The sequence below is a fragment of the Calidris pugnax genome, unplaced genomic scaffold, assembly GCF_001431845.1.
Source record: "Calidris pugnax isolate Ruff unplaced genomic scaffold, ASM143184v1 scaffold103, whole genome shotgun sequence".
In the NCBI taxonomy this organism is placed as follows: Eukaryota; Metazoa; Chordata; class Aves; order Charadriiformes; family Scolopacidae; genus Calidris; species Calidris pugnax.
The window spans coordinates 699,446-725,811 of record NW_015090990.1 but is presented as its reverse complement, the minus strand read 5'-3'; the positions used below and the strand labels follow the sequence as shown (position 1 = coordinate 725,811).

The window sequence follows — 26,366 nt, the reverse complement described above, 5'->3', positions numbered from 1 at the left end:
TGGATTTCACTGAATTTCACTGAATTTCTAGAGTTGGAAGGGACCATAGAGATCATCTAGTCCAACTCCCCTGCTGAAGCAGGATTGCCCAGAGCTAGAGCATGTTACTCAGGACTGCATCCAGGCGGGTTTTGAAAATCTCCAAGGAAGGGGACTCCACACCCTCCCTGGGCAGCCTGTTCCAGGGCTCTGTCACCCTCACCGTGAAGAAGTTTCTCCTCATATTTGAGTGGAACCTCTTATGTTCCAACTTGTGCCCGTTGCCCCTCGTCCTCTCACTGGGAACCACTGAAAAGAGTCTGGCTCCCTCCTCCTTCATCCCTCCCTTGAGATACTTGTAGGCATAGGAGGAACAATATGACCTTGTATGGCTGCTTTTTATGATTTCTTGCTAGGCTAACAGGTATAGGAAAACAAGCACTGACTGCAGCAGCCTAGTACTCATGCTGTGGGTACAAAGCAAAAAAATATCACAGCTAACTATAGCAGGGTTCTCCTGCATTTCGTTCTCAGCAGTGCACACTTAATAGTATTTGCCTGTACACATTTGTCAATGGGCCTTTGATTGAAGGAACAAAGCTTGAACATTAAACACTTGTTACTCATGTGAATGCTGCAGAAGCAGTGATTTTTTTTTATTTTTTTTTTTAATTCTGCCTGATAGAAAAGGACAGCAGGTGCTGAGAAAGAGGGGGATTTGACAACACCCCACCATGATATCTTGTCGCCTCTTCCAGACGTTGCTAACTAGCCATAAACTGCAGCTCATGTTTTGCTAGGCCGTCAAATAGATGTATGCATTTACATTACACTAATGTAATTATTTAATGCAGCCTTCTGAATAATGTCTTTAACTCACCACAAGAGAGTTCAGGAAGAAAGAAACATAATTAATTAAAAAAAAAAAAAAGGCATGGCAAAGGCTAAAGCAGCCACATAAGGACTTAAGGAAAAAAACAATAAATAAATCTCTCTTTCCACTCAGGAAAACAGAAGACAAGTCACAGTGACATTTCCAGAGTGTAAACCATACAAACTTAATTTCCAAGGGTTGGATTAAAACTAAAGTTGTAGGAGTCAGTACTGTCCTTAAAGCCTTCATAAGATTACTGCTCCCACGATATTAGGTAAGAAGGAAAGATCAAAGATTTATATGGATATTGCTCTTACTTGCTCTTTTTTTTTTTTTTTTGAGAAAAGTAACCTGGTGTAGGATTCATTGCAACTTGATGTTTCTGTTAAATCAAGTGATAACTAATACCTGTCTCCCACCCCCATCAGGAACAAGGAGACACCAGGAAGGTGCTGCTAGGTAGGATGACTTTTGCATGCTGCATGGCTGGTTGTGGCCCTACCTGTGGTAGGCTGGGCCACCCCTGAGATGGGTGCTCTTGCACTGTTTTCTGCAGAATCCTAGTGTAGGTACTGCAGAGTTAAACTGTCAAAATAGCACAGTTCCACAAAACTTTGCTAACCCTGTCTCCTGGATGGCAGCCAGTCCAGAAATGAAAGAATAAAAATAGAACTCATAGAGAAGTTCCTAAGATAATGAGAACCACAGCTCCCCTGCTAATAAAAAAAAAAAGTCTTTGGCTGATCGAAACACAGAATGTCTAAACCCTGAAAGTCTGTAATGGGAGTTGCTTCAAATCCAAGCATATGAAACTCTTGAAAGAGTCCTCCTCTTTGTACTTAATTAGGATTTGCTATTTTCAAAGTCAGTGTTTACTGGTTCTTGGTTGATAGTACTAAATATTGCAACTTTCAAAGTAGACCAAAAGATTTATGTGTTCAGTTTCCATGGGGTGGGGAGTGAGAGGAATAATCAGTGAGACTGAAAGCATAAAGCTAAGGAATAATCACTGAGACAGAGCCAGGTCCGTTTTATCATGCCAGAGATGTGTGTGATGGTGGCAACGTGTGGGTGTGATCCCTGTGACAGCCAGCAGAGCGGCTGCTGCGTGAGGGGATACGTGGATATAGCAGGACACAGTTGTTAATGCATGGCAGGCTGGGGAGGGACTGTAAGTATGTGTGCATGGGTACCTGGAAAGCTACAGAGCTATGACGATGCATGATTTGTTACCAAAGCACGTTGCCAGACGTGACTTTTGACCCCTTCAGCATCTGTGCCCTTATGCACCCTGGAGTGGGTGCTGCAAACTGGCATTAATCAGTTATGTCAGGGATGTGGGTGATGATCACATATCCTCTGACAATAACTTTTAGCAATAGTTGAAATCAATAAATCCAGGTTGTGGGCACTTCAGCTTTTATTAGTATCCAGTGAGATCTGTTGGCTTAGAGTTAACATGTAGATGCCTGAAATTTTTTTTCCCATAAACAGAAATTTTTAATGTCCACTCAGATATAAGATAAAATAAAAACACAAGAGGAGGCATTTCTCTTCCACACAAAAATCATACAAAAAGTCTCTTTTTATTAAATATACATTATTTACAGTTTAAGTCTTTCTTCTGTACAACAGTAACCATAGAAAACAAAAGAAGCTAAGGCTAATTTTTTTTCAATCCCCCCACAGTGTATTAAGACATGTTACATTGTCTACAAAACTGACTTGGACTGAGGCAACGACCTGTGGAATTCTCTTTAGAAAACCAGATAGTGAAAGGGGAATAATCTAAATCTCCATTTTGCATTTTACTGTAACTGAGAGACTCTTGCATTACCCTTGGACAGACAATTAAAAGAAAGGAAAAAAAAAAGACTTTTTTTTTTTGCTTTGCTTATTTAAGCAGTGTTCTGAGAGATTTATTTAATATAATTGGAGTAGAAAAAAGTAAAATGAATGATGAAGGGTTTGTCTGTAGAAGGGCCAATTTTTTATTATTATAAGTATTTAATCTCAGCTAGTTTTCACAGACTGTGAAACTGTTCTTTTTGCATATATTTTTTTAGGGTGCTTTCATTTAAGTAGGATGCAGTTCACTGCAGTCTGCCCAGGGGTGAACTCCATTAAAATGCCATACAATCCTTCCAACGTCAGTGGGTGGGCTCCTAAGTTGGTTGGCAACACACCGCCCACAGACCACCCTTCCCCCTACACACACTTTCAGAAACTCCTGAAAGTGACTTAAGCTATGCCATGGTCTTAAGTGGAGCTGAAGTCCATTGCCCTATCCCAAGTTTGGATTATCCACAGTTCTGCTAGAAGACACACACAATTGCAGTGAATGCAACTCTTGTTGACAGCAGTAGGGGATGATGAATATAAGGTCTTGACTCGAATCCATACATGTCAGCCCTGGTTTGCAGGAGATCATCACTGCCCTTGCTTAGGGCAACCAGAGGCTAAATTCATCTGTGATGTATCTTTGCATTGACCTCAACAGGATTACAACCAGGGCTGAAGCTGGCTCTGTTTCTTCCACGCAGTGGGTTTCAAAGCAGGTCAGGTACTACAATGTTTAGCTTCTTGCTATCATCTAGATATAATGGTCTATCTATAACATTTCGTTTATAAAACTGACAGAGTAGAGATCTTTATGGTTGGATGTCTGAAAAAACATATACCTGCCTGTTCTCCTAACCTGTACTTGAAATTACATAGAGGGGTCTTGGGTGTCTGAGTACTCCTCTGTGTCGTGAGTGGGTTGTGAGGCTGTGACTGGCTGTATCTAAGCTTTACCTCAGAAGCAATCAGTTTTCTTTCTTAACGATACACGTGCTCAGCATTGGCAGAAATGTCAAAACACGTGAGAAAATGGTTTGCCTAAAGGATGCAAGAAGGAACTGTAAGGGCTATGGCATGCAAAAAATGAGTAAATAATTTCCCATGCAGAAATTTTATCAATCGGAATCTCTTTAGGGTTGTGGGACTGAAATCCATGAAGAGTTATGACCAGGTAATCAGGAAGAAAATGGTGTTGCAATGTGATAGCAGTCAGTATCTTAGAAAAAAGCTGCCACATCCTAAGTGAAGGAGGGATGAAGGGAGGAGTTTCTAAGCAAACATCTTTCTTTGGGTCACCTGTTGTACCCAACATTGTATTAAATGTTACAATTGTTTGAGGGGAACCATGCCGGATTCTTCCTTCAGGTAACAGGGAGAGCTCCAGAGATCTACCTGGAGATTCAGACTAGTATCAGCCACAGGTTTGAAAGCCTCTCCCATGTTTGAAGCACATCTCTGATACTTTACAGATCATCAGGAAAATTAAGGCTATGTTTCAGCAGACTAACTAGTAATTCATTCCATGGCAAAAATGAATCCTGGAAAAAGACCTGAAACCCTCATATCCGCCTGGTGATTACCACCCCTTGTTTCCAACAGCATAACCATTCTGAGAGCTTTTGCTTCCTAACCTGCCTCATCGAAATTCTAATCTGGAGAGTTAATGTCCCCATTTTCCCTTACAGGTCACCAACTCTAGGTGACTACATCTCTATAGTGGAAGGCAGTTTCCCTTCTGGCTGAACAGCTGGCTGACATTTTGAGGATCATGAAATTTCTTCGAATTTCTGGTTTCTGTGACTTCCAGGAGAAAAATCATAACCTTGGTTAGAGTTGTAACTCAAGTTCCTCTGCCTCTTACCACCAATTTGACAGCCCCACATGTTAAAGAAAAATGGAGAGAAAAAGAAAAAAGGCGAACTAGATACAGAATGACACTGTCAACACAAACTGTTGCCTTAATCCTTCCTTAGCTCGGCTTGTAGACTCAGTACATTACAAACAACAAACAACGAGCTTACAAATTACAATATTTCACCAGAAAGTGTGCTTTTTTTTCCCCAGTTTTTGTTTTTGTCAGCATAACTTAGTGCAAAAGATCACAAAAGTAAGTAAGTACCAATACATAGAAATATCCAAACTCCTATATGTATGATTCAAAATAAACAACCAAAGATAAAAGGTAGTTCAGACCCAAAAGAAGAGTGTGTTTAGAAGTTTCATGTGCAAAAGGAGCATGGAGGAGGGGACCTCTCACACTGAAAGCAAATGTGGAGATCTTTTCATTGGAAAAGGAAGCACAGCAAAGTGCAGAACCAAAGGAAACAAATCATGCTTTGAAGCTGTGATAGTAACTTGTGAGGAAAACCCCAAAAAAATCATCAAGGGCATGGTGCAACTCTAACTGTAGTCAACCAAGAGGCCTCCCACCAACCTCAAAATACTCTGGATTAGGCTCTTGGTTTGGCAGGGATGTAATTGTATCGCTTATCTTGTTTGATAAGTAAGCATTACAAAACTGCATGAAGGCTTTGAAATAGCTCTTGTCTTAGAAAGCCTCACAAGGTCTCAGTTTTTGCTCAAGCCTTTTACATAGTGTTGCTTTCTGAAAAAAAAAAAAAAATCACTTTTGTGTCTGTGGAAAGCTGGCAGTGCAGAACAGTAGTTTTGTGTAAGTGATGGCAACAAACAACAATGGCATGAGATGGTGGAACACAAAGTGATCAAATCCTGACTCCTGTAATACTCTTGTTAAGCTGAGGCGAAGGACACGCTTAAACTAATTGGCTTACACTGCTGGAAAGGAAGCTTGATTTTCTTCTAAAGGGGGGATTTTTTTCAGTGATTCATCTCATCGAGAACTTAGTGGTTCTGGATGGGCCCTTACTATAATTTGAAAAGCCAACAGGTATCAGACATATCTGCTTGGGGCTAGCAGATGTGAGACATGACAGGCAGGAGACTTACAGCCTTACTAGAGCTGCAGAATACTCTATTTCATCTCAAATGGCACCAGATACGCAGAGCTAGAAAGGTATCTATCTTGGGGGTCCGAGTCAGCTTTAGCTTATAAAATCTGTGTAGATCTGTCTACACGTATGCTATCTACCAAAGATCCCATACGAGGCAATGGATGGATCCTGGATCTAGAATAGACTGGAAGGAGAGCTATCCTCTCCCAAACCCGACAGATTATTGATCAGAGGGCCACTGACTCAAATGGGTGCTTTGACACCTCATTTTCATGTATTTGACTATAAGTAGATGCATGCATTTCCTAAGCAGAGATGTCTAGTCTAATTTTAGATGCAGGGAGGTGTCCTTCCTTGATCCCAGCTGGCATCTCAATAAAAAAACAAGTCTCTTTTAAGACCTGTGCAGATGTGTCTACCAAAGCTGCAAGACTAGTGTAAGATTCCTATATGTAGGCAAATTCTGCTAGAAGTAGCTAACCTACTGCCAGGAGCCTACCTTACCTCTGTAATCAATAGAGAGCAAGATGCGCCTCTAGACAGTGATTAATTTAATCTTCAAGCTTGTCTGAGACATTTTCCCTGTCTTCACTGACCACATGGCCTGGATCTGGCCTGGATGACAAGGGTGAAACAGGTAGCCAAATGCAAAATGAAGCAAACCCCAAAGACTCAGATAAAAGCAATCTTCAAGTGCTTCCATAGGTCTGGGACTCAATCTTATTCTCAGCAAAATTGATAGTTAACTTCATTAGGAGAAGATTCATATCCCCTCACTATAGTGAAACTATATGATGTATTGATTGCTCCTCACCCAATATGTGAAATATGTGATCAGCTAAATGTTAATATAGACAAACATCTCATTAAAATAAGGGTTTGGCTTACAGTATAAAAATGGAACAATTGCTAAACAGGATGGGTTAAGTCTGGCTTAATAAGGTTAAAATAAAGCAGACAGAAAGCATCTCATGTTTGAATTTCGGCCATCAGTTTTAACTTAAATGTCAGGGTAATCTCATGACTGAACACAATATGATAACAGTACATCCCTAAATGGCTTGTTTTCACAGCTTGGTTCACCCAGCTGAGAATCCTGATTTAGCTCATGTGAGTTAAAAACCTGTCTTTTGTTTGGCTTTGATTTCACTACAGATGTACCCTAAGTACTGTGCCATGGCAAGAAAAAGAAAAGAAAGTGTACATCTTAAAAATTTACTCAAAACATTCATACTGTCTTGTCTCCAGTAAGTGAATAAGGACAGATGAAATACTGCGAATTACATAGGTGACTTGCTTAGAACCAGTGTTTTATTTCCAAAAGACAAATGGGACTCAATTTTCAAAGGTATTTAAATGTCTTGTAGTATCTTTAAACATTTCACAGTGAGGCAGAAGCAGAAATTCAACTGAAATTAATTTGAATCAAGTGCTCTTCTTGTTTAGTCACTTAAGCATTGATCCACATCCTCAGGAGTCTAAATTCCTTTGAAAGCCCACACTGCACTCAGGTGGCAGCTTATGTCTCACTGAAAGTTAGTGGGATTTAGTTTTCTGTCAGACAGCATTCATTTGTCTCTGTAGCCAGCCATGAGGGTTCTCAGGCAGTCCTTACAGGCATCCAACTCACACTTTGCATGACTAAACATCTTTATAAGCATGGCTGTTATTGGCCAAATAATTTCTGGAAAACAGGATTTTTGCAGTGCCTAAATTGATATCTCAGTGGTTTAGAAATTCTATAGCCTAAAAATCCCTGCCTAGCAAAAATAATTTTCAGAGGTTCCATGCCATAACACCATGAGAGAAAAAAAGAGACTTAGTATCCTTCTACCAGCCCCTTACTTTTGTTATGAAACTTGTCTTGAGAGAAGGAAGAAAACCCAAACGTCTCCAAACAATTCTTTGATACCCTCAGATTTCCTTTAAAAGAATCATAAAATCATAGAATGGTTTGAGTTGGAAGGGACCTCAAAGATCATCTAGTTCCAACCCATCTGCTATGGGTAGGGACACCTTCCACTAGACCAAGTTACTCAAAAAATTACTCACATAAATCCTGACATTTCATATATTAATAGTATCTTTCCCCACGTTTACTGAAAAATGTTATCTGGAATGATAGCTAAAAGAAAAAGGGGAAGAGCCCCACAATTAAACAGCAACTTTAACAAAAATAGCAAAGTGGTTTGTAATAAGATTTCTAATTTGAACTGTGGAAAACTAAAGGAATTTTAACACTGGTAGAATTTTGCAAAATTGCATTTCTTCTCTCTTTTAAATAATTATTTTTAATTCCCTTTAACTGGTAGTGAGGTAAATCAGATGATGCCCTCACTAATGAAAGCATTGTCAAAAAGTAAAAAAAAAAGACTTAGTATTAGGGTACTTCATATGCTGTCTTTTAGCTACCTTTTAATAAGAATAATATTGAAATCCTGATTTAGAAGATAGGATTTTAAATGGCAAGTCCATACAAATGTGTTCATTTGTCCAGCCCTGTTGCGTATAAATACTCACAACTTATTACATCCATAGGTATAGACACATATGGTTCTGTATACTCAGGCATGTACTTTTGTCTGTGCACTTCTTCGTTTTACGGATTCACACCAACGCAGCTATACTTTTCAAAGAGTTTTACCAGCCTGAGCTATATTAAATGAGGATAAGGAAACAAAGATAAACAAACCACTTACACTGTTTTGCCAGGTCTGGTTTTGCACACAGCATTCCACTTACACCTGCTCTCTGGCCTAGGACTGAGCTTTATCTGAAAAATTTGCAGCAACACTAATATCTGCATTTGGTGAAGGGAACTTGACCCTCCTTGAGAAAGAACAGTGTCTTGCAGAATCAGGTCCTAAGATGGCCAAAAGTAATTTAGTCACTTGAGAAATGACAGGACTCTGCTTCATAGCTCAGTCTCCCTTTTCCAGATACTCCACTGCTGGAGGTGCTTTGTGCTTTATTGTTGCACTTTGTAGTAATTTTATTCCTGGAAATTAACAAGTGGGAAAGCAGAAGGATGATTTGTATCTGTTAGTTTGGCTAGAGAAAACATACAGCTGTGGGCTTTCCTCTACTTCCTATTCCATTCTCCATAAAGTTAATTAAGTACATTAGGATTCAGAGATGTCTCATATAGAGTCCGTTTCAGATAAGATGACTCAAACTTGGGCAGAGGAGCCCGTGTGCTTACTTATTCCTCCCCTCCCACCATGAAAAACAAAGCAGCTTTATCTGGGGGAAGGAAGGAAGGAAGGAGAAAAGAGAATTGCTTTGCCAGGATCTCACCACAAAAGATAAAGCAATGTACAGGGAAAACAGCTAATGAGTCCATCATTACACATCTCATCATGCAGAAACACTCTCACGTAGTCATGTATCATGCAAACAGCCAGCATGAAGCAAAACGGCTGTTGTTGACTGTGATCAAGGAAGAATGGCACCAATACTAATTTCAATATAAATAGCTTTATAAAATTGCTCAGACAGAGTTCCGATTATGGGGCTGGCCTCACATATTCCTCTTCATGTGAGAGCAATATCATACCAAGATTGCTTTCTCTTCACTGACGCTATTTCTCACAAAATCTTCCAAAAGAAGCGGTGAAGAATCACCACATCCACACTGTCATTTATTTATTCTTCCTTGTCTGTCCCCTCCTCCCATAAAAAAAAAAAAATAACCATCTACATACCTTTGCAATGCATTGCCTGGAAAAAAAGCACCTGTTGGATGGGTAGCGTCATCGCTAGTTTGCTGTAGGTTATTACCTCATACTGGGATTCTTTGATTTTAATCTATGTGAAAAGGATCACCGTGTGGAAACCCCAGAATGACTGCAGAAGGGTGAAGGGGGCAAAGAAAGGGATTCAGCTACACAATTAATTGTACTGAATTGATTCTTATCAAGAGCACTGCAATAAATAGGGTATTTTTTTTTTTTTTCTTATCTATTGGATTGATTCAACTCCTGTCAGAAACCTTCAAGTCTGACAGCAAAATCTACATAGTCTTCAGAAACCCTGCGAAGGCAGTATGTCACAGACACACGCAGGGTGTGAAAAACATCCCTTGGTGGGACTTCTCCATTTCTTACCTTAGGATGTCTGTGACCGAAAAGAAGGTCTTTCAGCCTCACACTGAAACCATGCAGCACACGTGAAATGGGCAGTATTTGAGTCTTCAGTATTGTTCCCAATCAGGAAAGGACAGAAGACTTTAGAAAAACAGGACAGAGGCTAATTCAAAGAAGAGTATTTGGGATCTTTTCTAACTTGTTTGCCTAATGTTCTTCCTTCTAAACAGGCTTGATTAAATTTTAAGCTTTTTAGATGTGACATCAGACCTCTCTCTATTTAACTTTGGAAAAGATACTCCAATTTCTACAAACAGGAAATACCAACCAATCTTTCATGCAGTTTTGTTTCCTTTTTTTTTTAGTAGTTGAATTTTTTTCTTTTTTAGAAGGACTGGCAGAAGGTGTGAGTCATATTTAAGATTAAGCTATTTTTGTTTTTTCTTGTCTATGTACTTTTTCTTTGCTACAACAGCAACAGCATTTAACCTCAGTGCATGATAACCCTCCATATGGCATGAACAGATATATGTTGCATTTCTAATATTTCAGAGAAATATAGAGCACCTAAGTCCTAGCAGCTTCCTATAACCCTTGGAGATTCAAGCTACTACTTTCCATGCTTCAGCTAGAGTTATGCTAGAGTATGTTGGGTCTACATAGCCAGCCATATGAGATGAAGGTGAAAGAGGTGCATGGGAATGACATTTATTGTTGATACATATATTGTTGGAAAAGTACTGATAAGCCTAAAAGTTACAGTAAAAGGACAGGAGGTTGGGGGAAGGAGCTTAATGAGGACAGTTTTATTTTTCCTTACTTCAGACCAGCTTCTCAACTATAGATTAATGTAAAACCATTGAAATCAATAGGCATATATCAATTCATACAGTTTGAGAATTTGGCCAGTTCTTTATGATTGCTCTAAATGAGCCTGTAAAATTAATCAGGCATTTTGGTCTCATTCTTTCCCTCTATCCTGTCCCAGTATCTGTAGAGCTACGTGTTCAGCTACTTTACCTCTACTTTACATAGTCCAGCTCTAGTGTAAAAGTGATGAATTAAATGGCTCCAGAGAAAAGCACAAATAAATGTAGAGACTTTGAAACATCCAGGAACCCACAGCAGAAACCAGGTGTGCATGTGGATCTTATTTTGTGTAGGGTGGTCTCTTGAGCTGCAGAAGTAAACTGTGACAGTCAGGTTCTTGTGCAGAGAACGAGGTACTGTGATTGTTGTCAGTGTTTCCTGTGCAGGGCAGTCTTTTCCAAATGAAAAAGAAGTTAGCAAAAAATGAATGTTTAAAAAAAATTACAAAAAGAAAAAAAGAAGGAATAAAGAAAGGAAGGTTAGGGAAGAAAGAGTAAGAAGAAATTGCATTGTCCATCAGATGAAATATTCCCGTTTGCACTCGCTCACTGTGTTCTGCAAGTCAATGTCAGCTTTAAAGGAGCTCTCGAGGTTTTCCGGGTATTCTTTCTCCTTTGTCTGGCTATTTCGATGTGCTTGTTTATGTTGATAGAGGAATCTGCTCATGATGGCAATGATGCAAAAGATGACGAATATCACAACTGCTATTACACCTGAAGAGGGGTTAGAAAGGATTGAGTTACCTCAAAAATACATTACCAATGCACAAGAGCTAGCGGATATATCAGTTTATTTCAGTCTATACACAATCATCTGCCTTTATCGGACTCTCCCTGGTAACCTGGTAGTTTTTAGTTCTATTTTGTCACCTCAAGTAAGACCAAAAGCAGTAAGCATTGATGGAATTGACCTTCTAATTTCAGTCAAATTCTGCTTTCACTGGAAGTAAATCTCGGTCAGTGGTTTTAAAAAACTAAATCTGTATGCTCATACAAATTCCTGCTCTGTTGTATTTTCTTCTGTATTATCTCTGGAAACCTTGCATGAGCCTTGTACACTTTGGTTTATAGCTTCTAGATATTATCAAAGGCAGCTCCCTAGAGGGCATCCTATAAAATATACAGAGATAAATCGGCCTTCCAGGTTGTTAAAAGAAACTGAAAACCATACATGAAGCTATAAGGGCAACTTTCCCTAATATATAAATGTTTCCATATGGTTTAACGAGTTCTACTACACCACCAGCTTGCAAAGACAGAGCTCAAGAAATACAGGATATGTGAACACTGTGTTGAAGCTCTTATCAGAGTAGTGTGTAAAACAACTACTAGTTAGCTGGATCTTAGATCACAAAATCACATGGAATCAGAAAGTGGTTGAGGTTGGAAAGGACCTCTGGAGGCCATCTTGTCCAAATTCCCTGCTCAAGCAGGCAGATAGACAGACTTTTGTTATATTTTAGAACATTCAGGTTCTTGACAACTTATAATGCTTTTTTTGGGGTAATATCCACCACCATTGACTTCATGCATAATGCAGGTGCCTATCATGGAAGCTTGATACAGATATGTGCTAATAAATACAGCAAATACTAGACCTGCATTAGATTACAAAAAACTTGAACTGGGTTCTATGACACAGATTTAAAGCAGCATAGATGTTTGCCTTGACAGAATTATTTTTCAGTTGTAATCTTTAAAAATGAAGTTACCTCCAATCACAGCTGAATCGCTTCTGACTGCATTGGTGAGAGGCTCTCTTTCATCTGTCTTCCCAAAAGGATCTGCAGTTGGTTAAACAAAACAGGACTTATTTTCTGTATTAACTACATTCATTTTCTCTGTGGCTTACACAGAAGAGTCCTCTTACCCTCATGAATTCTAATCTGTTTTCAAAGGGTGTGATTTGGGGGACTGGAGAATTGAACCGGAAAGCTCTCTGAAAAATAAAGTGAGCTTGCAGGACAATTTTCTTCTACATCTTCAGGAGCAAAATCTGTTAAGGGTATATTTAAACGGAAACATAAAAGCTCATACTAACATCTGAAAGCGTTCTCTCAGTTTATCGGTAGAAGAATCAGAGAGACATTTGAACTAGATAGCCCATTGGGAGCTTTTCTCAGTCAGAGCTTGGGGTTGTTGTTTGCTTGCTTCTTTGTTCTGATACCTAAGAAACAATATCAGAAAGCAGCAAAAAGAAAGGAAGACTAGACAGATTTAGACCTGACCTGCGTTTGTAGATGCAGATATACAAGTTGAATTTAATCCCATAAAGAGAAGCAGTCTCTGTTTCGGACAGTTTTTTGGAAGGGACGTTTTCCTCTTCATTGCATTGGTCAAGTTGGATTTAAAACAGAGAAGGGTCAGAAATTAATTCTTATATTATAGGCTTCTCAGTGTTGGAGCTCTCTTGTATCTTATCTATAAACAACTCTTGCCAAAACACTGGGCCAAACAGTCTACATGTTGGCAGTTTCAAATTCAGATCCAAACCCGAGAGGTCAAGCCCTCCTTGAAGTCAGTGGAGCTATGGCAGTGTACTAGCTTTAGTCCTGTGTGTTTCAGAAAATGCTGTGTTTTCAACTGCTAGCTGAATCCAGCTTTTCTGCACCTTCACATCTTTTTCCTTTCAGCTCAACCTTTCCTTTGAGGAGATTCCTATCTGTGTTTCTCTCCTTTACAAGCCTTCAGGCTATCATACAGAGGCTGTACATGGGAGTTATGGATGAATGTCTCTGCTATATATTATAACGCTTTATCAAACTGATCTTTCAGATGCAAGAGGTGGAAGCCTAACTGAGAAATTCAGTGTTGCAAGGATTATTGCAATTGAGCATCCTTGCCTTGGTAGCTGACTTAGCCACATTTTGGTATCTCTTTGCTCAAGAAGATGTTTATAATCAACAATTTCATATTTGTGTATGAGGAGGTGCTGAGTTTGTAATGATGGTGGCTTTTGGGCCATTCAGGTTCTTAAAAGGGGCACTTATTCCTTATTCTTTACATCACTGATACCAGCCCCAAAAATGTGCAGAAGACATCAGCCTCAAAGAGGCTTCACGTTTTAGAAGGTGAAACTCTACTGCTAGTTTTAGAACTGGAAGGATTTCTCATCAAAAGCATTCATACTGAAAAGTCAGGGTTCCCCATATCTAAAGTTCATTGACTGAGCTACAGGAACAAAAGGGACTTCTGGGGCCAACCAAACACCTCCAGTACACCCATTATTAACATAAATGGTAATTGCCAACAACAGATTTGGACACTCAAGTTAAGACCTATTTAAAAGAGGCCCCTTGCTTGGATATTGCATGCCTGTTGTGATGTTGCCAATAAACAAATAGTCATGGCAATGCTTCCTCTCATTTACTACATTTGTGGGACTGGAATGGGAATAAAATTGTTTTTTTCACACATAAAAATAGATGACATCATAGAAAAGGTTGGGTTGGAAGGGAAATCAGGAGACTATTTACCCTAATCTCAGTCCTTCAAGCATAAATTCAAAGCATAGCCAAATTCAAAGTTAGATCAAGGTTGCTCATAATTTGGTACATCATGGGTAGGCTCATCTCCTTTATTTATCAGTATCTCAGAGTTAGTTATATAAATCAAAACTGGTAATTTAGGCTTTTTTAATTTAGTCAAACAGGAAGAGAGTATCTACAGATACTTTATATCTTAATATGGCTGTCAAAGATGGACAGTGAGATTTGCCTGTTTCTTCCCACAAACTAAAAGAGGGGCATAATCATTATTTTAGACCCAAGATGATTTAACTTTCAGATACTGAAATTTTGGTGAGATATTTTCTACCACAGCCCTCAGGTGGTGCCAGTGAAATCAGTTACAGTAAAAATTCACGTGTTGAACATCCGTCCTCCTGTACTGGAGAAAAATCTCCAGCTGGTATCTGGTGCATGGTATTAGTCTAGTAGAGTCATGAAAGATTATTAACTTGTATGAAAAAAGGATGAAATTAAATTTCTACCTTAAAAATTATATAAGATGTCATTCATGCCTAAGAGATTATATAAGAGTTGACACTAAACTCTATTAAAGCTTCACAATTTTTTGCAACTGTTACCAGAATTTATGTACTGAGAGGAAAAAACAGAAAACATGTTAGAGTTTCAGAATGGAGGCTAACAGACATAGGCCTTAAAAACTGTGTTTTGCCTGAGAAATAAAATCAGGACACAAAGAGAGGAGGGTTTGTTACAGTGGAGCAGATGGCATGTGACAGCAGAACCATCTCCAGTGGGAACACAATAAACTCTGAAGTCAAGGAAAAGCAATACTGTGCCTCATATGAGACTTTAACAGGACATACTCATCCTTTTAGATAAAACTGATGACATCACAGTGTGAATCACTGGAATTCATTTGGAAGCATTGCTGGGGTCGGAAGGCCTTTCTGGTAATCATCTAATCAAATCAAAGTCTATTGCAGCAAGTTTCTCAGAGCTGTGTCCATTTGGGTTTTGAATAGATCCAAGGATTAAGATTTTACAACTTCTCTGGGCCTTCTGCCACATTTGATCCATCTCAATGAGCAGGAAATCTAGGTTTCTTGACCTTGGAATAGGTGATCCTTGAACCAGCTCTCCTCACCAGGGCTATATTCCATGGGATTCTTCCAAGCAGGTCCATGACAAGGTCAAAGGTTCTTCTCCTGAAATCTGGGGTTGCAGTCATGCTTTCTGCTTTTTTTCCTTCCTCTCAGGATCCTGAACTCCAACATCTCACAGTTACTACAGCCAAGGCTGTCACAGTACATCCCTGTCCAGCTCCTCCTTGTTTGGAAAGATCAGATCCTGCACAACTATCACAGTGAGACAGCGACTTGCACTGTTTGAGCTGCCTTTCAGAAGCAAAATTTTCCTGTATAGTTTCAGACTTTAGAAAGTCTTTGGCATTTTTTTGCTTTAAATGCATGAAGACCAGCTTTCAGCTGAAGTAGACAGAGAGCTCAAGAATCCACCATTCACACAGCTGAATCTGCTGTGGCATTTACAATATTTTTATGTAAATTTATATATATATATATATATATATATATAAAAAGCATAGTAAAGGTCCATTATCTCTGTCATCAGTGTAGAGTTCAGAATACCAAAACCTCTGCATGTGCCTCTGCAAGGAAGAAGGTTATTTGCAGACCTTTGTTATATATTAAAAACACAGTAAGTCACCTTTCATTTTCTGTTTCCTAATCAGAAAGAGTGCATAAAGATAACTGAGCCATGAATGAACGGATTTTGTTCCATATCTGTCTGCTAGGAAACTTTCTTGAAGACAGCAAGTATCCGTCTCTGAAGGATAGAGCTTCAATTGTTTTCAAGTTATAAATATAGAAAGCTTTTTTCACACATTTAAAGAAAGATTTCCTAGAGGGCTTTTTTTGTTGTATCTGTACATTAGGAAATCGACACAGACATGTACAGTCAACTTTGAAGTTCTATTTTTCTTCTCAGACACTCCATAATGAGAACTTGGGAACTGATGAATTGAGATATGAGCAGTAAATTTGAAAGTTAATCCTTAGCTCTGTCTTCTTTTTATTTCTTAAAATGTTTCCTTTCTGTGTATGAATGTAATTCTCAAGCACATCTATATGAAGTATAATTTGCTACAAATTGGAATTTTTTTTAAACAAGAATCTACCGCCCAGTACTCTTACTATGGCATATAAAGATATGAAGTCTTCAGAACTAACTTGTTCTAAAGATCTTATTCAGGCTTTAATCAAATCCAGTGTGAATAGTGAGGCTGTAGTGTCAGTTAATACATCATTTGGAGAGGAAATCATATTTTAAAGCAGAGTGTGGCAAAGACAGGGATGAGCTTTTATATTAATTCTGCATTTCTGATATAACAGTGCTTAACCTTGACAATAGAGTGCAACTGATTGCAAGTGTCCAAAGACTTTGCCCTGTGTTCTGTCCTGCATTCTAAGCTTCAGGTTCTACTGCTTTCTAAACTCTACAAAAATTAGATCACCAAGGTGATAGTTTATAGGGCAAGGAGTTCATATTTTCAGTGTCATTGCCCATTGGGTATTTATGAGAGACATTTCTTCTGCGCATCAGAGCAGATACCTTAGACAACCCTGGGCAGTGAGAAGGAAGTTGGGGGTGGGGAGAAGCACGCACACACTGGCAGCCACTCTCCACAGAGTAATCAGGAGCCTTTTTCCCTATGCAGAATGCTAATAGCATCATTTGTTTTCTGCTGAATATCTTAGGCAGAAGCTGCAGCAAATGGAGATTTGATGCATGTACAAATGTCAAAGGAATCATATTATGATCTAAACCAGAATTTTATTAGTTATCAGAAAAGACAAAGTGGCTTCATAGGTCAAGGGGCAAAAAATAGCCCATAATTTGTACCCCTTTCTGGTCATTAAGAATTCTGCCATATCCACTGGTGACTAAAGCATAAACTTGATTGCCCCTGTTCCTGGTGACAACACTTCCAGCTGCTCTGAGTTTCCTTCTCTGCATACAAATTCACATATGCAAAATGCTTAAGATTCCCAGAGGGCAGTTTCAGGATTGCAAAAGATAAATGAACTATCGGGATCATCTTACTGGTACCACTCAAGTATTGCTCCTTCTCCTTAGCCTGAGAGAACAAAGTACGAGCATTCAATGGAAGTCACGCACAGGTGTCAAGGGGTTTGTACAATAAGTTTTTGTTCATTTCTGCCAGGGTGGGAACAAATTAAACTTGTTTGCTGTGTGACTCCTATTGCTTCACCACCACTGGGATACAGAGCCTATGTAACATTTATGTTCTCCTTTGAGATCTGCAATACTCGTGCTGTCTAAAGTAGACAGGAATGGCAAATCAGGTGCATAACCATACTTCCAATGCTATTTCCCCCTATGACTTTGGGACTTTTTTCATTTGTTCTAGTTATCTTTTAGGCAATCCAAGAGCTTAGTCTTAACAATGACTTTTAAAGGGGCCTTGGCCAACTGCATTGCCCATCCTCAATACACCAAATTCTGAGAAAAAAAAGGCAACTTCCCAGTTCCAATACTTATACTATCACAAAAGCATTATAGCAGAAAGAAAGGAAATCTCACCCTTCAGTATCTTTTAAATTCCCTGTTTCCCTCTTGGCACAACATACCTGATGAGGAATATATCGTAGTTACTGTGTTCACATCAGCTTCCATTATGGATGCACAGCTGGATTCAGTCAAGGAACCTTTGACAGTCACAGGAGCAACGCTGGGATGGCGTAAGGCGGCTTTCAGGGGAGCGATGTTGTTGTACCGAACAGAGGACAGGCAGCCAGTGAAACCATAGGCATTTGCCTTTGAGACTTCAGGGTCCAGTGACAAACTATCTGCAGTACAACAGAAAAAACACTCCAGGAATTATCTGTTTTAGGAAGGCATTAAAAAAATGAATTGTTTTTTGCCTTACCCCTTATATTTCTCTTCCTCCAATCTCAGCTGTTCAGGTTCTGCTTCAGTAGCCTAGAAGTTCTACCTGGCCTGACCCATGAGGTTCCAGTTCCCAGTCCTTCCTCTTCAATGCTTACATTGAATCCAGTTATCTTGGTCATAAAAACCTCCATTGCGCTTCTTTCCTTATCCATTTTCTCTACTGTCTGTACAATATCTAACAAATCACAGGCGCTAACTATGCCAATAGCAATATTTAAAAAAATTGGTAAAAATAGCAACACTGAATATCACAGGATCCAGATGCTCTTTAACTTTTTTTGCATCTGCTAACATCAGTTCCAGAAATATGGACCATTCAAGGCATTCTACCTCCTCAACTCTTTTAATGAAGGAACCTGCTCACTTTTGTCTATTATACAATGCTTCCTGTGGCCGAATACTGAATGGCTTGCTGATGTAGGCTTCCACCCTTCTTCAAAAGTTTATTTTTCAACTTATTTTTCTGATGCACCTAATCAAGTTACATTCTTATAATTAGAGTTCCTAGGAATCCTCCTAGTTGTGAGCCAAGCTCTCACTCTGCTAGCTTCATTCCAGTAACAAAATAAAAGCAAAACTATATCCCTTTTTATCTAAATCAAAACCAAACCCAATATCTCCATACTCTTTTCCAGCTTGAAGATGAGATAGTGCAATTAGTTTATCTGTTGTTCTGTCTTCATTTAAATTTCACAAAGAGAAAGCCAGTTCAAAGGTGTTTTTTATTTAGTTCCAAATGTTTTAATATCAAAGATTGTTTTTGAAAGTCAGTGAAGGACAGAGAAGCCATCTCCTCTTTCCTCCAAGCTCTCATTTATTTACTTTCCAGAAATCGAAATTCATATTGCTCAGAGGTCTGTAACGTGATGCGCCTTATATCTAGGTCAATCAAACAAACAAAAAAAACCCCACAAATGCACACATACATAGTGTTAAAACTTATTCAAATTCTTAAAAATGACCTGCTAATGAACAAACTTCTAGCATTGAAAGTTTTGGAAATACTTCCAATGACACTGGAAAATAAGGATTCCCTGCTTTTCAAGTTTATTTTCAAAGCTTGAAAGAGTAAAATGGTGAACTTTAAAATAAGGTCCAATTTTTCCAGTATCATTCAAGTACAATGTTTTTAGAAGCTCTCAGCCAAAAGGATTTAGGAAAAAAAGTAGACCTTTTCTTAAAACTGACATATCTACCTGAATTACATAAATGTCTTTTACATACAAGAAAATACAGACAAATGTCAAAATGAACCCAAATCACATTGAGGTACTTTAAGAATGCAGAATATACTTTTAAAAGGGTAAAATATATTTTAGAAGGTAGAATCTCTTTCTAGGTAAGAATAAAGAGCTGTAAAAAGGTCAGAGGCCCTGTGAAACCAGACTTTTGATATAAACAATAAATGCCTTGCTGATGAATATATCCTTGAAGAACAGAAGGCTGATAATAAGGAACATTGCACAACAGGAGGCACTGAAACTGGTATAAACAATAAATGCCTTGCTGATGAATATATCCTTGAAGAACAGAAGGCTGATAATAAGGAACATTGCACAACAGGAGGCACTGAAACTGGTTGAAAACCAGACAGCTGCTGGATAAGGCATGAATTCAACAAGATTTTGCAGTAATTGGGGGAAAGGTAAAGGTGGCAGTGGGAGATCACGAACACTAACTCAATTGGAGGTTGAATTGGACTACCATACCCATGGTACTGGGGGAGGTACATGCACACATCAATTAAGGGACCTTGTAACTTTAAATGAAAACAAGAGACTGTATTAACTAATAAAAAAATTTAAGATAAGGTACTAACCAATAGTTATAATTAAGGGTATGTATTTCTGTGTTTTGAAGGGTATAAATATTCCTAAGAGTTTTTAGGCTGGTGTGCTAGCTTTGTGGATTATCACTTAGCACCCATCTCTACAGAAATGAAATAAACAGGTAATACCTCTGCTCTGTGTGTATATTGGCATCTGCACACCAGGTAAATGTCCGTGCTTTGGGTTAACAACATTCTTTTGATGCTCAAGATCTGTGACCATTATGTAATACAGTCAGAAGGAGTTAGTCAAGAATGATTTCTAATTATATTTGAATGTCTTCATGGAACTATAATGCAGAAGAGTTTGGCTGCTTCTCAGCAAAGCTTGGTCTGGTGTGAGTTTGCTCTCTAAGGGGTCTTACAGGAGAGCTGCTCAGTCTGCAGAGCTGTCATGGGGACAGCCTCTGGGCTGTGAGTAACTGCAAGAAAGAGATATGAAGGGAAACAGTGAGGTTTTGTCACTGGAAAAACTGTAGTCTTACAGAGGTTCACATTTCCTCTTCTTAAAGTGTGCAGGAATTAGATGCATTCAGGTTTTTAATGAGATATTGGCAGGAGTGTTATGAAACAAAGAATTGTTTCCCAGTTTCTGCAAGAAGGCTTATGTAAAACTAAAAGAGTGATTTACAGTATTTGCCATCTTTGTTGAATTTATAAAATTCTTTGTAAACATTCCTACTCTCAGCCTTTCCTGTTTTTTTTAGCTCTGACACAAAAGGTGGATTTGTTGTATCTTTTAGAAATCAGGCAATCTAAATTGCTCTGTTCTGCCCCAATGCGCAAAAGGTAAAGCCTAAGAAATAATGAATTCCTTTTTCATGGTACAGTAGTTTGAAAAGTCTAAGATATGGTACTTTTGAAAGCTGTTTTAAAAAAGTCAAATTAAGGGCCAATTCCAGGAGTCTTTTGTCAAAGTAAGCTTTGCATGAATGAGAAGTAGGAGACTTGTTGTTAAAAGGCTTTGAAATTTGAAAAAAAAAGAAATCAAAGAACAAACCAAAACCAACCCCAGAGTTCTCTAGTAAAAACCCCATGTGCACAGATACAGTCTGCTTTCTTATATGGCTTCGGGTGTATGCTTTGTGTCTTTCAGAAAAAGGGGCTTTCACTGTTCTCAACAAGAGATATGCACAACTTGGATGTGAATGACTTGTTCTGCCCTCTGAATTCTTGAGTCGATAATATAAATCTGTGATTATGACATGGTTCCCTCTGTGAAAGGCTTATTAAAGGCCACTCTGTCACTTGAAGTCTTCAAATCCTGATAAAATGTTTTTCCAAAAGATATTTTCAGTACGTGACATGGCGCTCAGTAAGAGAAGCACCTTAGTGAAGTTCCAAGGTCTGTGTTGAAGTAAGGTCATATGACTCATCAGTGGGATTCCTCTGACCTTCCTCTGGTTATGCTGTGAATCTTTCCATTAATTGTGGAAAAATCACACTGAATTGCTGCTCATGACTTGGTTTGATCTTCTGACATTTTATCATTTATCGTTTCTGTTCTCGGTCCTGGAAACCGAGTTACTTCGGATAATTTCCACATGTGGGTTAAGAAAGCAATCTTATTTGGGTTTTGAGTAATTTAACTGCGCATTCCCCCTAACTTAAGTTCACTCATATTTTAGGAAGTAATTTTTAAGCTTTGTCTGCTGAGTTGTGCATAAGTTGGTCTGGCTTCTTGATGGGTCCTCTACCTGCTCCCTGGAGGCTCTCTGCAATGTCACACCTCAGTAAGTTTTGTGTCAGTTTTGTTTTCCTGTTTTCAATGTATTTGCGATGGTTTTCTGTGATAATGAGGATTAAGTCTTAACATGTAGTTGTACTTTTAAATTTTATTGATTCTATCAACATAATTTATCTGCTGAATCTTCCTGTTCACCAAAACAGACATCCTGTTCCACTGCTGTTTCTTTGTGCACCTCTGCCATATACAACAGGATTCTTCTAAGATTATCAAATAAATAAAACAATTTAAAGTCTTAATATCCCAGAAATGGGGAATTGATTTTCATCATAAATAGAATTATTCTGGAATTCTCAAGAACCAAGCATTTAGCTGCTCAGTAATGTATCAGCAAATTGAGACATTAAATGATAACTAATATGACAGGTAACTAGAATTAAAGAGAAATTAAAAGTGTTATTTGCATGCAGAGATAGTGCCTCAAAAGACCTTGTTTCTAAAGATATCACTGTGGAAAATGAGGCCATAATTTTTTGTTCAAATCTTTTTGTTCCAAATCTTTTTGTTCTTTCTTTATAAACATTAATTTCATGTCACTCAGAAACTTAAATCTGAGTCCAAAGTTTACTTCTGTGCTCACTTACATCCAGGAAGGTCCATCGTGGATTTCCTTAATCAAAAGTTATTTTTAACATCAGTGAGAGCAGACATAGCCTGTTTCAAATGTCTGTGCCCTAATTAATTAATTATTCTAAGTGAATCACTGGTAGAAGTGCAAAGGGTAATTTAGTTTGTATGCTGAAGCACTGGTTATCTTTTTTTTTCAGCCTGAGAAAAAGAAAGTTTATTTTTGTGGAAGTTAAAGTATATCCATCACCTAATTTTGCCAAGGTGCTGAACATTGCTGGCAAGATCACTTCTTGGTCACCAGATTTTAGCCCATGACCTTGAAGTAGAAGACTCTTGTAGTCTTCTCACTGCCCCTGTATCAGAACAGTGACTAGCAGGTAACTGTGTGGCTACCTCAAAAAATATGCTGTTATGTCCTTCAGCAACTCCAGCAAAGACTGCTGATCCTAATCATTAATTTCAAAACAGTAAAAAGCTTATTTAGGATTAGTCTGGAACCCACAAAGAGCCATCTTTGGAATAACCTTATTTCCTGGTGTGAGCCTGCCACAAAGGCAGTGGAGTGAACAACACAAAATCTTTTCCTGATTAGGGCCATTGAGCTCAACCAGTTTGGCTCTTGCTTAAGAAAAGGATGAGTCTGAAATGGAGACAGGCTCCAGGCATTCAATGCACCTCCAAAACAATTCTGAAAAAGCAAGAGAGAACAAGAACAAAGTAAAAGTAATTTTTCTCACAAGTTTTCCCAGGAATGAGCAGAATGCACTAGGATTTTCTTGATGGCAATTGAGCATTTCATGCCAAGTGGAACATTTGAGAATTTTTGTTTCATTAAGCTTAGCGTAGATAATTTCAGACATGCTTTTAGTATGTTTTCTTTAAGACAGTTTGTCATCAAAAATGAAGCACTGCTTTGATTTGCAATGTGAAATTTGTTACATGTCACAGTTTTTGACATTTGAATCCTAATCTGTCACAACACAGCCAGCCCTATGTGATTTTGCATAGGCTCAAAGTATAATCTATAAAAAGAAGAAATATGCAAGAAGATGGAGAGACAATGTGCAAAAGAATACATGCTTTCCTCAGACAAAGAGCAGACTGTTAAAATCAAGTCCAGCAAGTATTCAGACTAAAAATAAAATTTCTGGATAGAAGTAGATGATTGTGGACACTTACTTAGGCAGTATTATCATCAAGAAAACCAGGATTTAAGCATAGTGTTATGATCATATGCTAAATGATACTGCTGGGGAAAAAGTCTAAATATTTGGTCTCTTTTTGATAGAGACATGATGACATTATTGGCTTAGACCTTGGATTACTTGAAGTGCCTGAGGTAGCCAAACTTTGCTTATTTTAACTTCTGCCATTGTGGTCCCAAATGCCTCTCCTCTTTTATCCTAAGTAGTCATTTCCATTTTCCTTACTGCTTTACTAGGCTACGAGGAGGAAAAATAATTATTTTTAAAGGTGCCCTATAATGCACCCAAGAGATCTTTTCCTGGCGTATGGTCTAAGAAATAAGTATTTAGAGTGAGAAGAGCATGCAGTAAAGAAAAGACCTTTGCAGTGACCAGATAAGTCCAGCCACTATCTCTTGCAGCCGTTGCTCTATTGTTTGAAATGCTAGAGCACAATATTCTGAGACTGTGACTTTAAATTTCTCAAGGAAATTGTGATCTTGGGAGCTTAAAAAAGGGAATGACTTTCCATCAAAAAAACTGACTTAGGTCTTTTCCATAGAAAGTCTCTTAAAGGAGATGATTATTTAGGGAAGCTTTTGTATCTCAGAGTTAATGTCAACTTACGCCTTCTGATTTAATTATCCTGTTATCATCTGCCCCAATATAATATCACTCTTGGATTAATTCCTCTGTGATCTCTTCAATGTACAGGTTCCATTTTCTTCTTGTGAACTTTTAATAAGAAAGGCTATTGTAGAAATCATAAGAATTGTTCTGCAACTACATAATGATTTTAATAAAATTATTTTCCAGATAAACTTTCTTCTACCTACACTTTCTATCAAAGCTGAATGATTCAGTGGAAAGACTCCTACAATTTGAGTGTGTTTTAGCTCAGGCTTTTAGAGATAAAAGCTATCATGATCATGTGCTAGACTACACAGTTCTTTACATTGTCAATATGGGAAGGTTTGCTAATTCATCCCTTTGAAGACACAAATAAATTAGGTCAATATTAACAGGTGCTAAAGAAATCTTTGCAACCCTTTTCTTCACAATACTCTTGTATCCCTTTCAATGTTACCCTTTTACTCTGTTATCACTACACAGCTAGTATATTAAAACACTCAGAAGCAAATCTGCAATGAGACTCACTTCTCTCCACCAGCGATTATTTTTCCAAGGACTATAATGGTGGAAGATTTAGACATGTTGGGGCACAGTAAGAAGTTTTCAAAGATTCATTAAGGTCAACCCCAAAACAAATAAAAGATATTTTCCACTGGGATAGCAGCTTTTTTCTAGACAAGACCTAAACATATGCAAATGTGTCTCTGAGATCAGAGAATTACAGAATAATTTCAGTTGAAAGACACCTCTGAAGGTCACGCAGTTCAATCCGTTGTTCAAAGCACAGCCAGCTCACAGGTCAGATTGCCAATAGAGCTCATGTGGTTAAATACAGAAGTATGATCTCTGCAAGGAGTACTTAAAGTAAATGAACTGGGACTCCAGTTAAGATTTCACTGAGGCTTTGCCATAAACTGTATGACCCACTTGGGGCCTGAATCCAGTACTCAAAAAAGTCTATGGAAAAACTCCCACTGATACTGATGAGCTCTGGATGGGTCCTTTTGTGTCTTGCCTCTGTATTTGTGAAGTAAAAATGACAACAAACTACAGGGTAATAATACTTTATAATGCTGTTGGATACTGTGAGGATGAATTCAACAAACGTCTGTTGGCTACTTGAATGCTGCTTCTTTTTACTCCCTTGTCTTCAAAGCCACACTTATATTTAGATTGATCTTTCTAAGGCAGCTATATGGCCCCATTACTGTGGATCTGAACAGCTCACAGCCTTTAATGTTTTTATCCTCCTAGCCCCCCTCTGATGTAGGGATGTTCTATTATCCGTGCTTTACTGATAGAGAACAGAGATAGTAAAGCTCAGACTGGTTCCAGTGGGAATAAAATGCCTGCTTACCTTTATATCTGCACATAAATGGCTTTCCCAAGGTCATTCAAGCAACCTGTGGCAGAGTGAGTGTCCCTATGTTTTCAGTTCCAGGTGAGCCTCCTTTGCCTTATACACAGTTTTTTTTTTCCCTGGAATTCAGAGTTGAGTGTAGGGCACTCATTGAAAAATGTAGCAGATTTGAAAAGCAGAAAAAATACCAATGTTTAAATAGCTTTCTACTAAAGAAAGTGTAAGGGGGCAGGGTCGAGGCAGGGGAAACGAAGGGGGGAAGCGCTATTATTTAAATACTGGTCATTGTATAACAGTCTACTATTCAAAAGTTCCAGTTATGCTAAAATGGTTATCATAAGAAAATCTGGTGAGGAAGAGGTTTGAAGCTTTCATGAGGTTCTCAGCCAGTGGGAAACACATGCTGGAGTTCAGAAAGAACATGGTATAATCATCTGGTTAAGCAGCCAGGCTCAGGCTGTTAGAGCAGGCAAATGAGCAGTGGTGTGACAGGAAAGAAGACAGATTTTCAGAAGAGTAAAGCATGGCTATGTTGGACGCGTAGAACAGATTTTTTTTATTTGGTTCTATTTCAGTGGACACTGAAATGTTTCTAATGAGTGGTTTTAGGTACCTAAATCTCAGTGGCATCCAAAACAGGAAGTCTAGGTCTAATTCAAAGCATCACAAGTGTCTGGAATTTTGACAAGGGGATGAACAATGACAAGGAAGAACTTGGAGGATATTGGTTTAGGTCACCAGTATTCACCTTCTGGTGAACCATCATTAAAATAAGCTATAGTTGACATTTTACCTGCATACTAGTATAAATGATGAATGGACATATCTAAGTTCTACCTTCCTAAAATGACAAAGTCCAGCTCTTCTCTTGATACAGCAAGGCAATACTCTTGACTATGTAGCAGTAGGGATATTTTGGTTTGGGTTTTTTTTTTGCCAACCTGGGACAGTGTACAACCT

At 38.4% G+C, this 26,366-nt stretch overlaps 1 protein-coding gene across 1 annotated transcript in view; it reads right to left on the bottom strand.

The window, feature by feature from the left end:
* Positions 1–2,405: 2,405 nt before the first annotated feature.
* The window catches only part of CNTNAP5 (contactin associated protein-like 5), a 288,857-nt gene continuing 264,896 nt past the window's right edge, over positions 2,406–26,366 (bottom strand). The window contains exons 22-24 of the mRNA XM_014954623.1: positions 17,763–17,981; positions 12,334–12,405; positions 2,406–11,335 (exon numbers count right to left, since the gene is read on the bottom strand). Of these exons, the coding sequence (XP_014810109.1) occupies positions 11,139–11,335; positions 12,334–12,405; positions 17,763–17,981 (488 nt within the window). The 3' untranslated portion in view covers positions 2,406–11,138. The remainder of the gene's footprint in view (positions 11,336–12,333; positions 12,406–17,762; positions 17,982–26,366) is intronic.